At 37.8% G+C, this 19,324-nt stretch overlaps 1 protein-coding gene across 1 annotated transcript in view; it reads right to left on the bottom strand.

The window, feature by feature from the left end:
- LOC124794951 overlaps positions 1-19,324 on the bottom strand; it is a 461,391-nt gene that overhangs the window by 93,941 nt on the left and 348,126 nt on the right. The window contains exons 23-24 of the mRNA XM_047258666.1: positions 9,545-9,701; positions 5,354-5,542 (exon numbers count right to left, since the gene is read on the bottom strand). Of these exons, the coding sequence (XP_047114622.1) occupies positions 5,354-5,542; positions 9,545-9,701 (346 nt within the window). The remainder of the gene's footprint in view (positions 1-5,353; positions 5,543-9,544; positions 9,702-19,324) is intronic.

The following is a 19,324-nucleotide window of genomic DNA, read 5'->3' as shown; positions in this document are numbered from 1 at the left end:
AGTGTTTTGTGCTTTTTCTCAAACATATAGGAGAATATATAAACAATTCACATCTCAGTTGCTTACATATCAAGTTATAACTACCAGGAATCTTGAACATTCACAATGGGACAAAATTAGCAAATCACTAATAATGAAATAAAGTGATTACTTCAAATGCAGTCTCATGCAGGAAAACGTCCTCACTCAAGAATTTATAGCAGCTTTGGACACATGTGTAAATGTGTAGGGAATTTAGTGTAGAAGCTGGTCACCTTTAAAAATTGCAGATGGCTACATCACTTATCACCAAGAGCAGCAGCAACCACAATAGCCCATTGAGGCTATGTTGTCACAGTAGGAGTCAACTTCTGTGCATCACCAGCACTGTACATAACAATATTTCCAGTGTACAGTTTCGAGAAGTGTGAAGAACCCTCGTAATAATCACTGACTCAGCACACAGAGCATCCACTGGACAATGTTTGGGAACAAATGGAGGGTGAAACTCCATCACCATCCCTGGATATACCCAAACTGTTTTCAACTGCCTCACCAAGCTTGCTCAGTAAGCAGCAGAGGACATGTCACTCATCATCAGTGGGCCACAGGTGGAGATCTCAACAGTAACCTCATGGCCTCTTCTGTGCCTAATATGAGCTGGTTAAAGGGGAAGGATTTTGTATCCATGGAATCAGATCATTGCAATACTCATCTCACATGGTCCATCCTATTGGTCATGGGTCAGCATAAGGGACAGCCGCAACAGTGTCATCATTTTTACTTATTTATCATCATCTAGCACCACTTAGACTGTTGAGGCAATATTTAATGGATAAAAGTGTGTCAGGCTGTACTCAATACAAAAGACATCTAAGTGCAAAATATGCTCAGATCCCCCTTTTTTTTATTATTTTACTGGAATCTTGACTCAATTCTAGCTGTCTATCCAGGTGGACATCTAGAAATTTTAAACACTGTGTCTTATTAGTGCATGAGCTTTAAAGTCTATTCCTGCTTCAGCAAATGACAGTTATTTCTTTTAAGCTTCACATTGTATCCAAGGCTGTTTTGGTGGCTTGTAATTTTGATGCCATTCATCAGAGCAAGCAACATCTCACTTGGTATCATGCGACTGAGTACATTCCATTTCAGACATTCTCTGGCCAGAAAAAGCCAGTTTGATAACTGGGAATCAAATCTGGGACTTCTGCATGAATAGTCAATGATGACAATCAGAGGATTATAGAGGCAGCTTTTTATGAGGTTAAGATTTAAACTTTCATTGTGAACCAGCTGTAGGCTCTCTCAACTATTATTTGAGCTATGTCCTGCACTGTTGAGATTGATGTCTGATTCATTAGCTAGTATGATTAGCAAGCTTTAAAGTTTTTGAGGAGTGAATATGCATAGGGCCATGTTGAACTCCAAAATTTAAGATATTTTTATTTTAAATACAAATATAAATTATTAAGGCACATTGCTGTTAATATATGATTGCTGTTCTCAGACAAAACATTTATTTTTGCTTCCATATCTAAATGAGGTGAAGATAGTAGTGTCTTAAAACAAGTTGTCAGCTGTCATTGCCCTATGCCCTTCAGTCCCCACTCAGAACTTGAATATGGAAACAACTGAAAGGTACATATCATGCCCAAGTTTCTTGTATCAGTATTATCCAACATAATGTCTGCCAACAACAATTCCAGTTCATTCTACACAACTTTATTATGGCCCTCTCTAGTTGCCTGGCAAAACTGGAGATACCTCCTGCTACTGAGTTATACGTTTTATTTAAATTCTCGGATGTTCTGCTATACATTTAACTGAAATTGAAATTCTTTGGTGTTCAGCTATGTATAGAGACTGGTGTTGCATGTATTTCCAGCAATAAGGCTTGCTGCCATTTTCAAGTGACTCTAAGGTACTCAGCTGGATATAATCACTGACACTATATGAATTTTTGGCAATGAGACTTGCTGCAACTAAATCCAGCAGAACTTCCAAGAAGAAGTTAACTTACATGTTTTCCAAGGAAATCTCTGATCAGATATACGAGGTATACATTGTTGGTACTATTAGGACATGCTGACTGTAATATATGCAATTAAAATACATGACATAAAAATAATTCTGACACAAACTTTGTATCACTGTCTTTGTCTTAGAGCAGAGTTCTGCCTATTGGAGCAAAAGTGATTTTGAAGGTGCCAATACACATCTGGTTAAAAATGCACAATATTAACTACCTCTCCAACAAATTATTTGAATATCTGAATATTGTAATTACAAATCCCTCTTGCTATTATAGCAACATGAATATTACTGCTCACCATATGCAGGAGACGTAGGTCAGCAGACAGGTATATTGGAAGTAGACTCTTGGATATTTTTAAGCTATTGGACAAAGTTCTTCATCAGGCGTAAAAACATGCACATGACAAAGGACTTTGTCCAGTAGCTTAGTAATTACAAGTTTCAATGTGCCTGTGCTGTTACTGTGCCACCACTGAGACAATCTCTGCTCCTGCTGACCAATGCCTTCATAAAAGATATCAACCATTTCCTCCAACGACTCTCCACACTTCCTATTCCTTTATCATATGGTGCCCTGCTCGTCACTATTGATGCCACCTCCCTTTACACTAACATTCCTAATGCCCATGGCCTTACCACTATTGAACACTACCTTTCCCAACACTCGATGGATTCCAAACCAACAACTTCCTTCCTAGTCACCATGACCAACTATATCCTCACCCACAATTACTTCTCCTTTGAAGTCATCACCTACAAACAAATGGGGTACAGTAATGGGCACTTGTATGGCTCCATCCTATATCAACCTATTCATGGGCTTCCTAGAAGAATCCTTTCTAATCACAGAGAATCCCTAACTCCTCACCTGGTTCATATTCATTGACGACATCACTGTGATCTGGATTGAGGGTGAAGACATCCTACCCACATTTCTCCAGAACCTTAACACTTTCTTCCCCAATCACTTCACCTGGTACTCCTCAACTCAACAAGCCACCTTCCTCAATGTTGACTGCCACCTCAAAGATGGCTACATAAATACATCTGACCATATCAAACCTACCAACCACAGCAATATCTCCACTTTGACAGCTGCCACTCGTTCCATACCAAGAAGTCCTAGCCATGCATGGCTGTCACATATGTAGTGATAAGCACTCTCTCTTGAAATATACCATGGTCTCACTGAGGACTTCACACACTGTAATTACTCTCTCAATCCTGTATAGACATCATGTGCCTTTTCTCTCTAGTCACCCATACCTCCCAAGGTCCCATCATCTGGCCACAAAGGAGCCTAGCCATGCATGACCATCACATTTGTAGTGATGAGCAGTCCCTCTCAAAATATACCAGGGGTCTCACGAAGGACTTCACGGATGATAATTACCCTCCCAATCTTGTATAGAAACAGATGTCATGTGCCTTCTCTCTCCAGTCGCCTACCACCTCCAAAAGTCTCACCATCCAGCCACAAAGGAGCATTTCCCTCCTGACTCAGTACTGCTCAGGACTGGAGAAACTGAATCACAATCTCTACCAGGGTTTCAACTACCTCTGGCTACCTGTTAAACCAGTCACATGATCTACAAATCAAGCTTCAACCACAGCGTTGTGTTCTATGTAGGCATAAAGACCAATAAACTGTCTGTTCACAAGAATGTCCACCAACAACCTGTGGCCAATGAACAGCTGGACCACCCACTTGCTGACACAACATTCTTCATTTTCAATGATTTTTTCACAGCCTGTGTCATCTGGATCTTTCCTACCAACACCAGGTGTTCTGAAGTGAGCAGGTGGAAACTCTCCCTGCAATATACCCTACATTCCTGTAACCATCCTGGCCTCAACCTTAGTTAGTAATTGACCTTTACCCACCTATCCCCTTCCCTATTCTCACTCCAGTACTACACACCCTTCTATTCCACCAATGCACCCACAATTTTTTTATCTCTCTTGTTTTCCTCTGCCCTCCCCCCAACATCCTTCGTCTAACCTCCTGACTGCATTTAGCTTCCCTATGCTCTCCCCACTTCGTGCCTGTAATCTCCCACAAGCAGCATTTTACCGTCCCCTGCCCCTATCTTGCTATCCCTCCTGCTTCCCACCCCAACCTCCTCCTTACTGCCCACCCAGATTGCTTCTCCCATTATGTGCTGTTGCTTGCAGTCTGGCCCCAACAATCAGTGTTTGAGTTGCATTTCCATGAATGTGTGTGTGTGTATGTCATCTAATTCAGACGAAGGCCTTTTGGCCAAAAGCTTATTTTTCTAGCAGTATTTTGTTGTTCCTTTCTGTGACTCAACATGGGTTAAATCAAGGTATATTGTAACAGAAAGAAGTACCTACCAAAAGCTACTTCCAAAGACAGCGTCCATGATTAGTGACCATTAATGATAATCAACTATACTCTACATATGCTTATAAACTATAATTATACATCTTCTTTGTACTGTTGGCAAAATTTGTTGCAAATTGTTTATTTCTTCAGAAAAGAGATTGTGATTTCTGCCACATTTGGGCAATGAAATAATTCATTAGTGACACATGAAAATTTGTACAAAGGACAAGATTCGAACACAGGTCTCTTGCCTTCACATAGTGGTTACACACAATTGCATAGACTACCCAAGCATGCCTCCCTACTCAACCCAAATTCAAATTTGGTGCTCAATAGCAAAGTAACACCCCCCAGTCTTTTTTCCTCTTTTTGCTTGTTGCATCACTCAAAGTCCGGTATGAGGTTGGGCAAAGAGTACTCTACACAGAATGGTCATATTAACCTTCAAGGTGCTGAGTGGTGTCTCTTTCGAACATGTCCGTGGTGGGAGGTAACACCTGAAACTTGGTGTTTTCGCCACACTTTTTACACTGTGGGAATTTCCTCATGATTTCTGAAATGGAATGTCCCATGCTTCTAGCTCCAACTACCATTCCACATTCAAAGTCTGCTAATTTATGTGGCCTTAATCATATTGGAAACCTTTTCACATGAATCACCCGAATACAAATGACACCTCTGCCAATGTATTGCCCTTTTATACCTTATGTATGTGATACTACCGCTATATGTATATGTGCGTATCACTATCCCATGACTTCTGTCACCTGAGTATAATGCAATATTTGGAAAAAAGTCACTAACATAATAGTGGTTGTAATCTTCAAAAAAGCAAGAAAATATTTATTTTTCTCTCAGTGTTGATTGCAAATCCAGGCAGCAGCTAAGTTCAAAATTATTCTGCTTGTTTACATAAGAGCTGAAATAATATTTTGTGCAGCATATATCAGCCAAAGTATTATAGTTATCATCACTCAGGCAGAAATTTACCTGCATATATTACAGGTTCCTTTGATGTCATCTTAAAGAACACAACACCAGGCAGTGCAAACACACCATATTCTTTTGCCATCTGCTTGTCATCTATCTTCACAAAATTTATACCTGCTCCATCTGCCTCATCATCAATATGTTCAATTTCTACAAGAACTCGGTCACACTGCTTGCAGTCATTACTGTCTGAAAAAAACTTTGATGTAAAACAATTTCACAAAATGTTACAGGTGCAGTATTGTAATCAACATGTAGAACTCTGATGATGTCAGTTACTTTTTATAACTGCTATTTTACCATCTACACAATTAACTTCACATGAAAATTTGAGATAATTTCTCAGCTTAATGATCCTGTTTTTGAAATGGAGTAATCACAATTCAAGTTCAAATGATATTCATAGAGCTTCCATATACTACCTGTTCAGTTTATGATTGTTGCCATTGGCACCAAGACTAAATGTATGATACATTGTTAACAAAGGTGAATGAATACATCCATACAAGTACAGCACACATGCATAATTTCAAAAAATAAAAAATGATAAATAAAAAAGTGATACATACAAGGAATGAACCAGCAACAGTCTAAAAACATGAATGAAAAGTAAAAGTGAAACCTTCATGTATTCTGAACTTGCAAACACACATAAAATATCTCATTATGAAACAGTAGAATTATGTCTGTAGACAGACAGAGAGAAGAAAAAATGAAAACGATAATCTGTGTATAAGGAAGATTACGTATGACAAAGCAGAGTATGAAAAATGGTTCTGCAGCATAAAGACAATACACATTTCTGCTTGTAATATCGCTAATCATTCATAGCAACTGTTGTTTTACATATACACATCAACTGAGCTGAACATAGTAAAATGCTGTAATAATTATTTCTATATTAGCAAATCAGCCAAGGTGTAAAAATATATTTTAGAAAAGTGGAGGGTTTTAGATACTTTTGAAGGAATTAATGGCCATGGAAGGTTTCCTCACTCTAAGAATTTTCTCCACTGCTGTGACATTACTCTAATTCTACTTCCAGATGATCCCACATAGACTGCGATCAGCTTCTAATCTGGTAATGATCTGACCATGCATAATGATTTCCAAATATATTCATTACGCTATTCTGCTTTCCTATGACTGAAATTAGATGTGCCAAATCCACACAACTGCACACTGTTCCCAAGAGTTCAGGGCATACAAACTGTCAGTGGCATTCTAAGTAGTCTCATACTGTGTGCGCATATGTCATGTTTTTGTGTTGTCACATTGAAGTTTCGTACACACACTAATTGTGAAACAAAGAAAAATTTTTAATAAATGACAACTCCATCCATTAAATAAATTTATAGCTGTGGTACCCACAATGCAGAAGATGCACAACTGAAAAGTTTGATATGAAAATTTTTGTCTTCTGAACTGCACATCTCATTTTTGGCACCAGCTATTTATTACACTGCAGAAAATTCACTAGGTACTGTAAGTTCTCTTTACCAAGACTGTTGTTGAAATTTTGTTTGTAAAAATCCAATCTTATGTATCTCTAAAAATATCCTGTTTGGATACCACATCTTTTTAATTTTCAAAATGTTGGAAAACTATTTGAGGGAGCGTTCAATACTTTCACCAGTACATAGACCTGCTGCTGTACAATCTCAGAAGTTATATGGCACATATTTTGTACACTAACTTCATTAAATAGTGCCACAAGTTATTTATAAGGAATGAAAGGAATCTGGATACTGGTAGCTAAATCTGAAAGAGTTAACAGTTATTTCTGAGGACTCTTTGAACTCAATTCCTCCACTAATTCAGCATTCAGTCTCAAAACTATTGGTCATCAGTACTAATTTATCTTCTGTTCACAAACATAGTCCATTGTCTAACATGACTGTCATCCATCAGATGCAGGCAATGAACGTGTCTGTGAAATTTGTCATGTTGAGTTGTTTTTTCTAGCAGAATATCCAAACACTGGGACTTCCAGACTTCCCAGCTAATGGAGACAGCTGTTGGTTTATGTAACAATACAGACATACATTAATACTTGTTCCATAGATCATGAGTAGGACATTTTGTAATGATGTGGAATGTGTCACTTTAACATAAGTTTTCTTTACACAAAATAATTAATTTTTTTTACAGTTACTGCTGCATATCTAAAAATTCGTCTATTGAGTAGAAGGAGTCATCATTCAGAAGTTCCTTTAATTTGTTTTTAAATGTTGGTTGGCTATCTGTCGGACTTTTAATGCTATTTGGCAAAAGACCAAAGATTTTTGTGGCAGCAAAAGTCATATTTAACCCAGAATAGTGAAGATTGTCCTTTCTTCTAGTGTTGTAGCTATGCACTTCACTGTTATTTTTGAACTGGGATGGGTTATTAATAACAAACTTCACAAGTGAATATATGTATTGTGAAGGTACTGTGAATATCCCAAGCTCCTTAAATAAATGTCTGCAAGGTTTTCTTGGGTGGGCTCCAGCTATTATTCTGATTACACGCTTTTGAGCAATGAATACTTTTTCTCTTAATGATGAATTGCCCAAAAATATGATGCCACATGAAAGCAGTGAATGAAAATAGGCACAGTAGGTTAATTTACTGATATGTTTATCACCAATATTTGCAAAAATCCTAAAAGCATAAGAAGCTGAAACTAACCGTTTCAGCAGATCATCAATATGTTTCTTACAATTCAATTTCTCATCAATGCACACACCCAGAAATTTCGAATATTCTGCCTTAGCAACAGACTTCTGTTCATAGTCTATATTTATGAATGGTGTTATGCCATTTACAGTACAGAATTGTATATACTGTGTTTTCTCAAAATTTAGGGAGAGTCCATTTGCAAAGAACCACTAATATTTCTCCAAAAGACATTATTTTCAATTATCACAGCTGATTCTTGTTTGTTGGGTGTGATTACTATACTTGTATCACCAGCAACTAGAAATAGTTTTGCATCTGCATGTATATAGAGTGGCAAGTCATTAATATATATTAAGAACAATAGGGGGCCCAAGACTGAACCCTGTAGGACACCATACTTGATACCTCCCCAGTTCGAGGACTCTGCTGATTTTTGCAGACTATCTGTACTGTTAATTTCAACATTCTGCATTCTTCCAGTTACATATGAATTAAACCATCTGTGCACTGTCCCATTCATACCAAATACTTAAGTTTATCTAGAATAATGTCATGATTTACACAATCAAAAGCCTTTGAGAGAACACAAAATATCCCCATGGGTGATGTTTGGTTATTCAATGCATTTAATATTTGATCCGTGAAAGTACATATAGTATTTTCTGTTGAAAAGCCTTTCTCAAAACCAAATTGGCATTTTGCTAGTACTTCATTTCTACAAATATGTGATGCTACTCTTGAACACATTATTTGTTCAAGAATTTTGGATAAAGCTGTCTGAAGTGAGACGGAGTAGTAGTTGTTAGCATCAGACCTATTCCCTTTCTTTATGCAATGATTCAACAATAGCGTATTTCAGTCTATCTGGAAAAATGCCCTGTTTCAGTGAGCTGCTACATATGTAGCTGAGAATCGTACTTCTCTGTTGGGAACAAGCTTTTAGTACTCTGTTAGAAATGCCATCAATTCCATGTGAGCTTTTACTTTTGAGTGAATTTATTACTTTCCTAAGTTCAGTAGGAGAGGTGGATTGAATTTCAATTTTATCAAATTGCTTGCCATTGTTTCCCTTTTAACAATATTCCAAATTGTTTTAATTTTGAATTAAAACAATGAATAAATTAACAAACATGATTACAAATGGCACATTTTAAAGTACTACATGTTTTGAAATTAATACTGGCTGCAGTTGTAATGATACTATCCATATACTGTGCTTCACTTCAAATCAATGGAGATTTAACTGTTACAGGATATAGTGTAACAGTCAAATTTCTGATGATTTACACTAAGCAGAACAATTGGACAGTACTGCTACAACTAAAGCCAGCATTAATTTCAAAACATACAGTACTTTAAAATGTGACCCTCTGAACTATATTTGTTAATTTATTCATTGTTACCCAAACAAATTAAGACTGTGGAACTTGAAATACTGAGTTTTGGTAAGCAAATTTTCAAAATAGCAGAATGAATGGAAATGTCCCACAATTTCACTCACATTATCTGAAATGAGAGATCTTACTCACAAAAGAATACTGCCACATAGTCAGACGTTTGCCTTATTTTCTGAAACATCTTTCTGTTAACCCTTTCAATGTGATCAGTCAGTTCCATATTTTCAGGATTAGTTAGCCAGTCCAGTACTTCTTCATCATCATCTATGTCACCTGAAAATGTAAAAGAAGCAAAAAAATTATAACATATTGCAGATTACACTTCATTTAAACTTCAAAAATGTTGTAATGTTGTTATGAAATCCGAATAATACAAAAATACATGTTTTATTAACTTTATACAACTGAGTATTACAAAGTGCACCTTTATAAATTTTATGCCATCAAGTAGATTTAGAAATGAAGCTGACTTTCTTTATGTTTTCTAACCTGTCAGTGAGAAGTAAGTGAGCATTTTGGAAAGTAACCTTAATTTTCTTTTAGTGTAGTGTGCACGAAACAGTCACAGCATATGTACACCATGGGCTTCAGAGAATAAGACTTTCACTAAGCAAATTAAATCAAAACTAAGATAGAGAGAATCAGACAGACAGCTAATGAACAATACATAAGACCATTTCATCAATAAGAGGTTTTAAATGAGCCTTGCTCATACTTTGAAATAGCAAGTTACATCACTTGACTGTGTAAACCATAAACCATGAACCCTTAAGGAACTGTGACCCATCAACAAAATGTGGACTTGCTTCTTCCTTCAAAAATGTTTTACAACCAGTCTTGTTGGCTCTTTTTTAAGATATATATAAAATTATTGCTATCTCAAAACCATGTGAGGATCCAAAATTATTTACAGCTTCAGATCCTTAACTCTGTCAAGTGTAATTTACAAGCAACTGTAAAACCGATTCCAATCATAATAGCTCTTGAAATTGAACTTCTTAGACCAGGTGAGCAAGCTGGCTTCAGGTAAAATAGAGACTGCTGTAATCAGAAACTCGCCTTGACTGTCTTTTCAAAAATTTGATTTGGGAGGAAAACAAAAAATGTCTCCATATTTCTTGATATCTTGGGGCTGCTTATTGCACTATTTGAAGAGGGCCAGGGGGAAGGGTGGGAGGAAGTGTTCTCAAACTCATCGACACCATACCATGTCACATAATATTCACTCAGATAAAAAATATACACAATAACAGATTCTTTCCAAATTCATACAAAAATGCCACTGAAAATTCCACAAACTTAACAATGGTTTTCCACATAGTTCATTAACATCTCCAGTTATCTTCTACTTGCATATTCATTACATTCCAGAAATTGCATATCACAAACTCATCTATGTTGACGATATCACCCTCACCATACAATACAATATTTCAGTAAAGTGACTCACTGTTTAAAGTGCTTCAGTAGATGGATGACTACTTCATGAAATATCATCTGCAACATAGTCCAGATAGAAATAGCTTTGTTCCACTTCAGTAATGGAAAGGCAAGCTACAGCCTATGGTCAGGTTCAGGAGTCACACTTTTTACTGTAAACCTACTCCCATGTACCTGGATATGATCTTAGATGTATCCTTCACCTATTAGCACCATTTTCAGAAAGTGGCTGTTAAATTCAAAAGCCATAACCACTTTCTAGACTGTTTTGTTATGTTGCAGAAGGAAAGCAGGAGAAGGCAGAGTGACCAGAACAGTGATCAGGAATGAGATATGGGTTTCCCACAGAGACAAAACAGCAGTCAATGGAGAGAGATCAAAAATTATACCATTTTGCTAAACATTTGTTGTTTAGTCTACTGTGACGGGTGAGAGGTACGCTGATATGTTACAGAATCACATCATCCCCAGCCTGGCTGATAAACACCTGCTGGAATGTACAATGTTTATGCAGGATGGCACCCCACCCCAAACTGCTAGACGCGTGAAAGATCTCTTGCGCGCGTTGTTCGGTGATGATCGCGTGCTCAGCTGCCACTTTTGTCATGCTTGGCCTCCCAGGTCCACAGACCTCAGTCCGTGTGATTATTGGCTTTGGGCTTACCTGAAGTTGCAAGTGTATCGTGATCGACAGACATCTCTAGGGATGCTGAAAGACAACATCCAACGCCAATGCATCATCATAACTCCGGACATGCTTTACAGTGCTGTTCACAACATTATTCCTCGACTTCAGCTATTGTTCAGGAATGATGGTGGACATATTGATCATTTCCTGTAAAGAACATCATCTTTGCTTTGTCTTACTTTGTTATGCTAATTATTGCTATTCTGATCAGATCCCCCCCCCCCCCATGAACCATGGACCTTGTCGTTGGTGGGGAGGCTCGCGTGCCTCAGTGATACAGATAGCCGTACCGTAGGTGCAACCACAACGGAGGGGTATCTGTTGAGAGGCCAGACAAACGTGTGGTTCCTGAAGAGGGGCAGCAGCCTTTTCAGTAGTTGCAAGGGCAACAGTCTGGATGATTGACTGATCTGGCCTTGTAACAATAACCAAAACGGCCTTGCTGTGCTGGTACTGCGAACGGCTGAAAGCAAGGGGAAACTACAGCCATAATGTTTCCCGAGGGCATGCAGCTTTACTGTATGATTGAATGATGATGGCGTCCTCTTGGGTAAAATATTCCGGAGGTAAAATAGTCCCCCATTCGGATCTCCGGGCGGGGACTACTCAAGAGGATGTCGTTATCAGGAGAAAGAAAACTGGCGTTCTACGGATCGGAGCGTGGAATGTCAGATCCCTTAATCGGGCAGGTAGGTTAGAAAATTTAAAAAGGGAAATGGATAGGTTAAAGTTAGATATAGTGGAAATTAGTGAAGTTCGGTGGCAGGAGGAACAAGACTTCTGGTCAGGTGACTACAGGGTTATAAACACAAAATCAAATAGGGGTAAAGCAGGAGTAGGTTTAATAATGAATAGCAAAATAGGTATGCGGGTAAGCTACTACAAACAGCATAGTGAACGCATTATTGTGGCCAAGATAGATACGAAGCCCACACCTACTACAGTAGTACAAGTTTATATGCCAACTAGCTCTGCAGATGACGAAGAAATTGAAGAAATATATGATGAAATAAAAGAAATTATTCAGATAGTGAAGGGAGACGAAAATTTAATAGTCATGGGTGACTGGAATTCGAGTGTAGGAAAAGGGAGAGAAGGAAACGTAGTAGGTGAATATGGATTGGGGCTAAGAAATGAAAGAGGAAGCCGCCTGGTAGAATTTTGCACAGAGCACAACATAATCATAGCTAACACTTGGTTTAAGAATCATGAAAGAAGATTGTATACATGGAAGAACCCTGGAGATACTAAAAGGTATCAGATAGGTTATATAATGGTAAGACAGAGATTTAGGAACCAGGTTTTAAATTGTAAGACATTTCCAGGGGCAGATGTGGACTCTGACCACAATCTATTGGTTATGACCTGTAGATTAAAACTGAAGAAACTGCAAAAAGGTGGGAATTTAAGGAGATGGAACATGGATAAACTGAAAGAACCAGAGATTGTACAGAGTTTCAGGGAGAGCATAAGGGAACAATTGACAGGAATGGGGGAAAGAAATACAGTAGAAGAAGAATGGGTAGCTTTGAGGGATGCAGTAGTGAAGGCAGCAGAGGATCAAGTAGGTAAAAAGACGAGGGCTAGTAGAAATCCTTGGGTAACAGAAGAAATATTGAATTTAATTGATGAAAGGAGAAAATATAAAAATGCAGTAAATGAAGCAGGCAAAAAGGAATACAAACGTCTCAAAAATGAGATCGACAGGAAGTGCAAAATGGCTAAGCAGGGATGGCTAGAGGACAAATGTAAGGATGTAGAGGCTTATCTCACTAGGGGTAAGATAGATACTGCCTACAGGAAAATTAAAGAGACCTTTGTAGATAAGAGAACGACTTGTATGAATATCAAGAGCGCAGATGGAAACCCAGTTCTAAGCAAAGAAGGGAAAGTAGAAAGGTGGAAGGAGTATATAGAGGGTCTATACAAGGGCGATGTACTTGAGGACAATATTATGGAAATGGAAGAGGATGTAGATGAAGATGAAATGGGAGATACGATACTGCGTGAAGAGTTTGACAGAGCACTGAAAGACCTGAGTCGAAACAAGGCCCCCGGAGTAGACAACATTCCATTGGAACTTCTGACGGCCCTGGGAGAGCCAGTCCTGACAAAACTCTACCATCTGGTGAGCAAGATGTATGAAACAGGTGAAATACCCTCAGACTTCAAGAAGAATATAACAATTCCAATCCCAAAGCAAGCAGGTGTTGACAGATGTGAAAATTACCGAACTATCAGTTTAATAAGTCATAGCTGCAAAATACTAACACGAATTCTTTACAGACGAATGGAAAAACTAGTAGAAGCCAACCTCGGGGAAGATCAGTTTGGATTCCGTAGAAACACTGGAACACGTGAGGCAATACTGACCTTACGACTTATCTTAGAAGAAAGATTAAGGAAAGGCAAACCTACGTTTCTAGCATTTGTAGATGTAGAGAAAGCTTTTGACAATGTTGACTGGAATACTCTCTTTCAAATTCTAAAGGTGGCAGGGGTAAAATACAGGGAGGGAAAGGCTATTTACAATTTGTACGGAAACCAGATGGCAGTTATAAGAGTCGAGGGACATGAAAGGGAAGCAGTGGTTGGGAAGGAAGTAAGACAGGGCTGTAGCCTCTCCCCGATGTTGTTCAATCTGTATATTGAGCAAGCAGTAAAGGAAACAAAAGAAAAATTCGGAGTAGGTGTTAAAATCCATGGAGAAGAAATAAAAACTTTGAGGTCCGCCGATGACATTGTAATTCTGTCAGAGACAGCAAAGGACTTGGAAGAGCAGTTAAACGGAATGGACAGTGTCTTGAAAGGAGGATATAAGATGAACATCAACAAAAGCAAAACAAGGATAATGGAATGTAGTCGAATTAAGTCGGGTGATGCTGAGGGAATTAGATTAGGAAATGAGACACTTAAAGTAGGAAAGGAGTTTTGCTATTTGGGGAGCAAAATAACTGATGATGGTCGAAGTAGAGAAGATATAAAATGTAGATTGGCAATGGCAAGGAAAGCATTTCTGAAGAAGAGGAATTTGTTAACATCGAGTGTAGATTTAAGTGTCAGGAAGTTGTTTCTGAAAGTATTTGTATGGAGTGTAGCCATGTATGGAAGGGAAACGTGGACGGTAAGTAGTTTGGACAAGAAGAGAATAGAAGCTTTCGAAATGTGGTGCTACAGAGGAATGCTGAAGATTAGATGGGTAGATCACATAGCTAATGAGGAGGAATTGAATAGGATTGGGGAGAAGAGGAGTTTGTGGCACAACTTGACTAGAAGAAGGGATCAGTTGGTAGGACATGTTCTGAGGCATCAAGGGATCACCAATTTAGTATTGGAGGGCAGCGTGGAGGGTAAAAATCGTAGAGGGAGACCAAGAGGTGAATACACTAAGCAGATTCAGAAGGATGTAGGTTGCAGTAGGTACTGGGAGATGAAGAAGCTTGCACAGGATAGAGTAGCATGGAGAGCTGCATCAAACCAGTCTCAGGACTGAAGACCACAACAACAACAACTGATCAGATCAAATGCCATCTGTCGGACATTTTTTGAACTTTTGCATTTTTTTGGTTCTAATAAAACCCCGTGTCATTCCAAGCATGTGTGGTAATTTGTACCTCTCTATCTACATGATTCCATGATATATTCAGTTTTCAAATTTATACTGACTTTTTGATCACCCGGTATATGACCTATTGTTGACATGATTGACCTCCTCTTCTTCCATCACACACCCTGCATGGAAAATTGGTGTGTGGAAGATGGTGAAGCACCTGGCATACAGCCAACATAAAATAAAATTAAGCATCAGAAGTGCAGCATTAATATACAAGGTTTTTAGATGAATATTCTATCTGCCAAACTTCATTATTACTGCAACCACTGGTATCAGGTATTGAACCCTCCCATGGCAGTCAGACACACTGATTGCTGATCTGGAGAGACAAAAACATACAGTAAAAGAAATCAGAAAAAGGAAAATAAAATTTTGTAGTTTAAATGTCATACCAGTGCAGAGAGAAAGTCTGTGTGAAAATAAGTAGCTTCAACAAGAAACATGGCATCAAACATATAATAAGGAGGAGGAAGTTAGAGATCACATCTCCGGCTGTATTATGAGTCTTCAATGTCTGCAGTTCTTTAACCATCTATGGACAAGCTCAACGAAGTTGTAACACTTCAGTACATTGTTGTAGCTGTATAGTGAGAAGCATTTTCTCACAATTGTCATACTTCACAGATTTGTAACACTTCAAATTACAATTCCATGAAGTGATGTCACTATGTGACACTTTACTGAACCACTTGAGAAGTTGAATCTCGGAAGTTGTGTATAGCACAGGAACATTAGTGGCATCTGTAGATATTTACTATTACACATCTTAAAAAATGTAAATTTTGAACTTTTAAATATTATTGTCTGGTATCTACATCTGCATCTACATGGTTACTCTGCAAATCACATTTAAGTGCCTGGCAGAGAGTTCATCGAGCCACCTTCACAATAATTCTCCATTGTTCAAATCTTGAAAAGAACACACAAACAATGAACACCTACATCTGTCTGTGCGAGCTCTGATTTCTTTTATTTTATTATGATGATTGTTTCTTCCTATGTAGGTTGGCATTAATAAGATATTTTCATATTCGGAGGAGAAAATTGGTGATTGAAATTTCACAAGAAGATACCAAAGCAACGAAAACACACTTTTTAAAATGCTGTTCATCCCAAATCCTCCTATCACTTCGGTGACACTCTCTACCCTATTTTGTGATAATACAAAATGTGCTGCCTTCTTTGAACTTTCTTGATGTACTCCATCAATCCTTTCTGGTAAGGATCCCACACCATGCAGCAGTATTCTAAAATAGGACAGACAATCATAACGTAGGCAGTCTCTTTAGTACATCTGTTACATTTTCTAAATGTTTTGCCAATAAAATGCAGCTTTGGTTTGCCTTGTCCACAATGTTTTCTATGTGTTCTTTCCAACTGTAATGTTTGTAATTGTTGTTCCTAGGTATTTAGTTGAATTTACATTCTTTAGCGTTGACTGATTTATCATGTAACCGAAGTTTAATAAATTCCTTTTGCCACTCATGTAGATGACCTCACACTTTTCGTTATTTAGGGTCAACTGCCAATTTTTGCACCATACAGATATCTTTTCTAAATAATTTTGAAATTTGTTTTGATCTTATGATGACTTTACTAGTTGATAAACGACAGCATCACCTGCATACAACCTAAGATGGCTGCTCAGATTGTCTCCTAAATCATTTATATAGGAACAGCAAAGAGCCTATAACACTACCTTTGGGAACGCCAGAAATCAGTTCTGTTTTACTTGATGACTTTCCGTCAATTACCACAAGCTGTCACCTCTCTGACAGGAAATCATGAATCCAGTCACATAACTGAGACAATATTCCATTAGCATACAATTTCACTACAAGCCACATGTGTGGTACAATGTCAAAAGCCTTCTGGAAACTAGAAATACAGAATCAATTTGAAATCCCTTGTCAGTAGCACTCAACACTTACTGTGTGTAAAGAGCTAGTTGTTTTTCACAAGAATGGTGTTTTCTAAATCCATGTTGACTGTGTGTCAGTGAAGTATATATGTATAACAAATTAAACAATGATATGTTCACGACAGAATAACAGCAATATGTATATTTGTTTATCAAATTAAACAATGATATGTCTAGGACTGCATAACAACAATATAAAAAGGATAGATTGTTACTCAGTATGTAGAGAAGGCATTGAGTCACAGACAGACAATGAAAAGACTGCTAAACATTCAACGTTTTGGACAAAAAACAGAAAACACACATCCAGTCACACAATCGCAAATCACCTACACATGACCACTGCCCCAGGCACTGGGTCCCTTGCATGTGTATATGAGTTGTTCTTGTGTGAACACGTGTGTGTTTTTATTTCTAAACAAGAAGTTTCTTCTCTGAAAGCTGAAATGTTTAGCAGTCTTTTTCATTGTGCCTCCCTGCAACTCATTGCCTCGTTTATGTGGTGAGTAGCTATCTATCCTTTTCATATGGTTGTATAACAAATTATTATGGTAGACATTATTTCCAAAATGTTATAGCATATTTTCTTAAAACTTTAAAAAATTGTTGGCTTAGTCACTTGCAAAAAAACTGCTGATTTTACAGAAAATCAATATTACAGCACTTTATTGAAAGAAGAGTGTATTCACTCATTTGGTAGACAAAGACAAAGATGACATTGCCTGAGTACTTCCTCTAGTGCTACTGATGATGATGATTATGTGTCAACAAATAACTGTACAGCATCAGGCAGTTCTGAAGATAATAAGATTTTAGCCTTTATCTGTGCAGTTGTACAGTAGAACTGTTTCCAAACTAGTAGTTTTCAAAAGAAATCAACTGTAGACTTTTTCTGCAATATTCAAAGTCAAGTTGTTTGCCAGGAAAATACAGGACATTGGCTAGTTGTGTCTGAAAAGAGAACTGTATGTAAAATGATGAACTGGAGTGAAGTCAATCAACTGCCTGTGGGAAGTATATGTTCATTTATGCGCTACTTCTACTACTACTACTACATTAAGAAAAAAGGAAACTGTTGTATGGACTCCTACAAAGATAAGAACTATACAGATCAAAAGAACCATATTTTTATGTATTTCCACATTCCAGAAAACTATATATTAATGAATCATAAGCTAACATTTAATTCACTTGTATCCTTAAATCCCTTATGCTACACTACAAAATATACTACATTACTCAAATCTATTTTTTAGCAAAATATGTTTATTAAGTTTCTTATGCAGCACAAATATAGCACTTACAATTCTTGTCATTATTATTGAATAATTTTGTCCACAGAGGGGTCACTTACCATTTATATTTTACCCATACTGGTACACACTAATATTCAGGTCACATTCCACTGATCCCACTAATCAGAAAAACTTATGGTAATGTCGAATAAGTCAACAATAGACTAAAAATAAATGTAAATGTCATGTGACTAGAGCCTCCTGTCGGGTAGACTGTTTGCTTGGTGCAAGTCTTTCGATTTGATGCCACTTCGGCGATGTGTGCATCAATGGGCTTGAAATGATGATGATTACGACAACACAACATCCAGTCCCTGAGCAGTGAAAATCTCTGACCCAGCCGGGAACTGAAGCCGGGCCCTTAGGTTTGACATTCCGTTGAGCTGACCACTCAGCTACCAGGGGCGGACAGCAATAGACTGATGAATAAAATATATTACAAAAGCTCTCATCAAGTCACACATTTTGTTGCCTTCATTGCTGTTGACATTTCTGAGAAACAACAAAACATTTATCTCCTGCTAAACATTACTATTCCAGCCTGACATTGCAGTGGTACATGTCACTATAAAGCATAGAAATGTCTCACTTTCCTTTTACTGATTGATGAAAGATATGCATGTAAAAAACATGGCTTAAATTAGTAGTAGTGTAAAGAGCATCTACTGTGCCTGGGCTTGTAGAATTTATGTGCAGATATGAAGAAGAAAAATGCAAGAAATGTGCAGAAAGTGATGACACATGTGTAATTTGGACTGGCCAGAGAGGGGTCACTTGCACATTGCAGTCATGCTTTGGGTGTGCTGTGGACTCCAAAGAAGAAAGGGTGCTAATGGCAATGACCGAGCACTAAAGAAAAATCAATATTTTTATATTAGATTCTATGCCATTGTATCTTGAGTTAAGTATGAACTTATGGTATCAGTCAAGCATTGAAGCATCATGTATGAACATG

This window comes from Schistocerca piceifrons, chromosome 4, assembly GCF_021461385.2.
Source record: "Schistocerca piceifrons isolate TAMUIC-IGC-003096 chromosome 4, iqSchPice1.1, whole genome shotgun sequence".
NCBI lineage: Eukaryota > Metazoa > Arthropoda > Insecta > Orthoptera > Acrididae > Schistocerca > Schistocerca piceifrons.
Note: the sequence above shows the minus strand (reverse complement) of the source record. Positions and strands in the feature narration are given on the sequence as shown.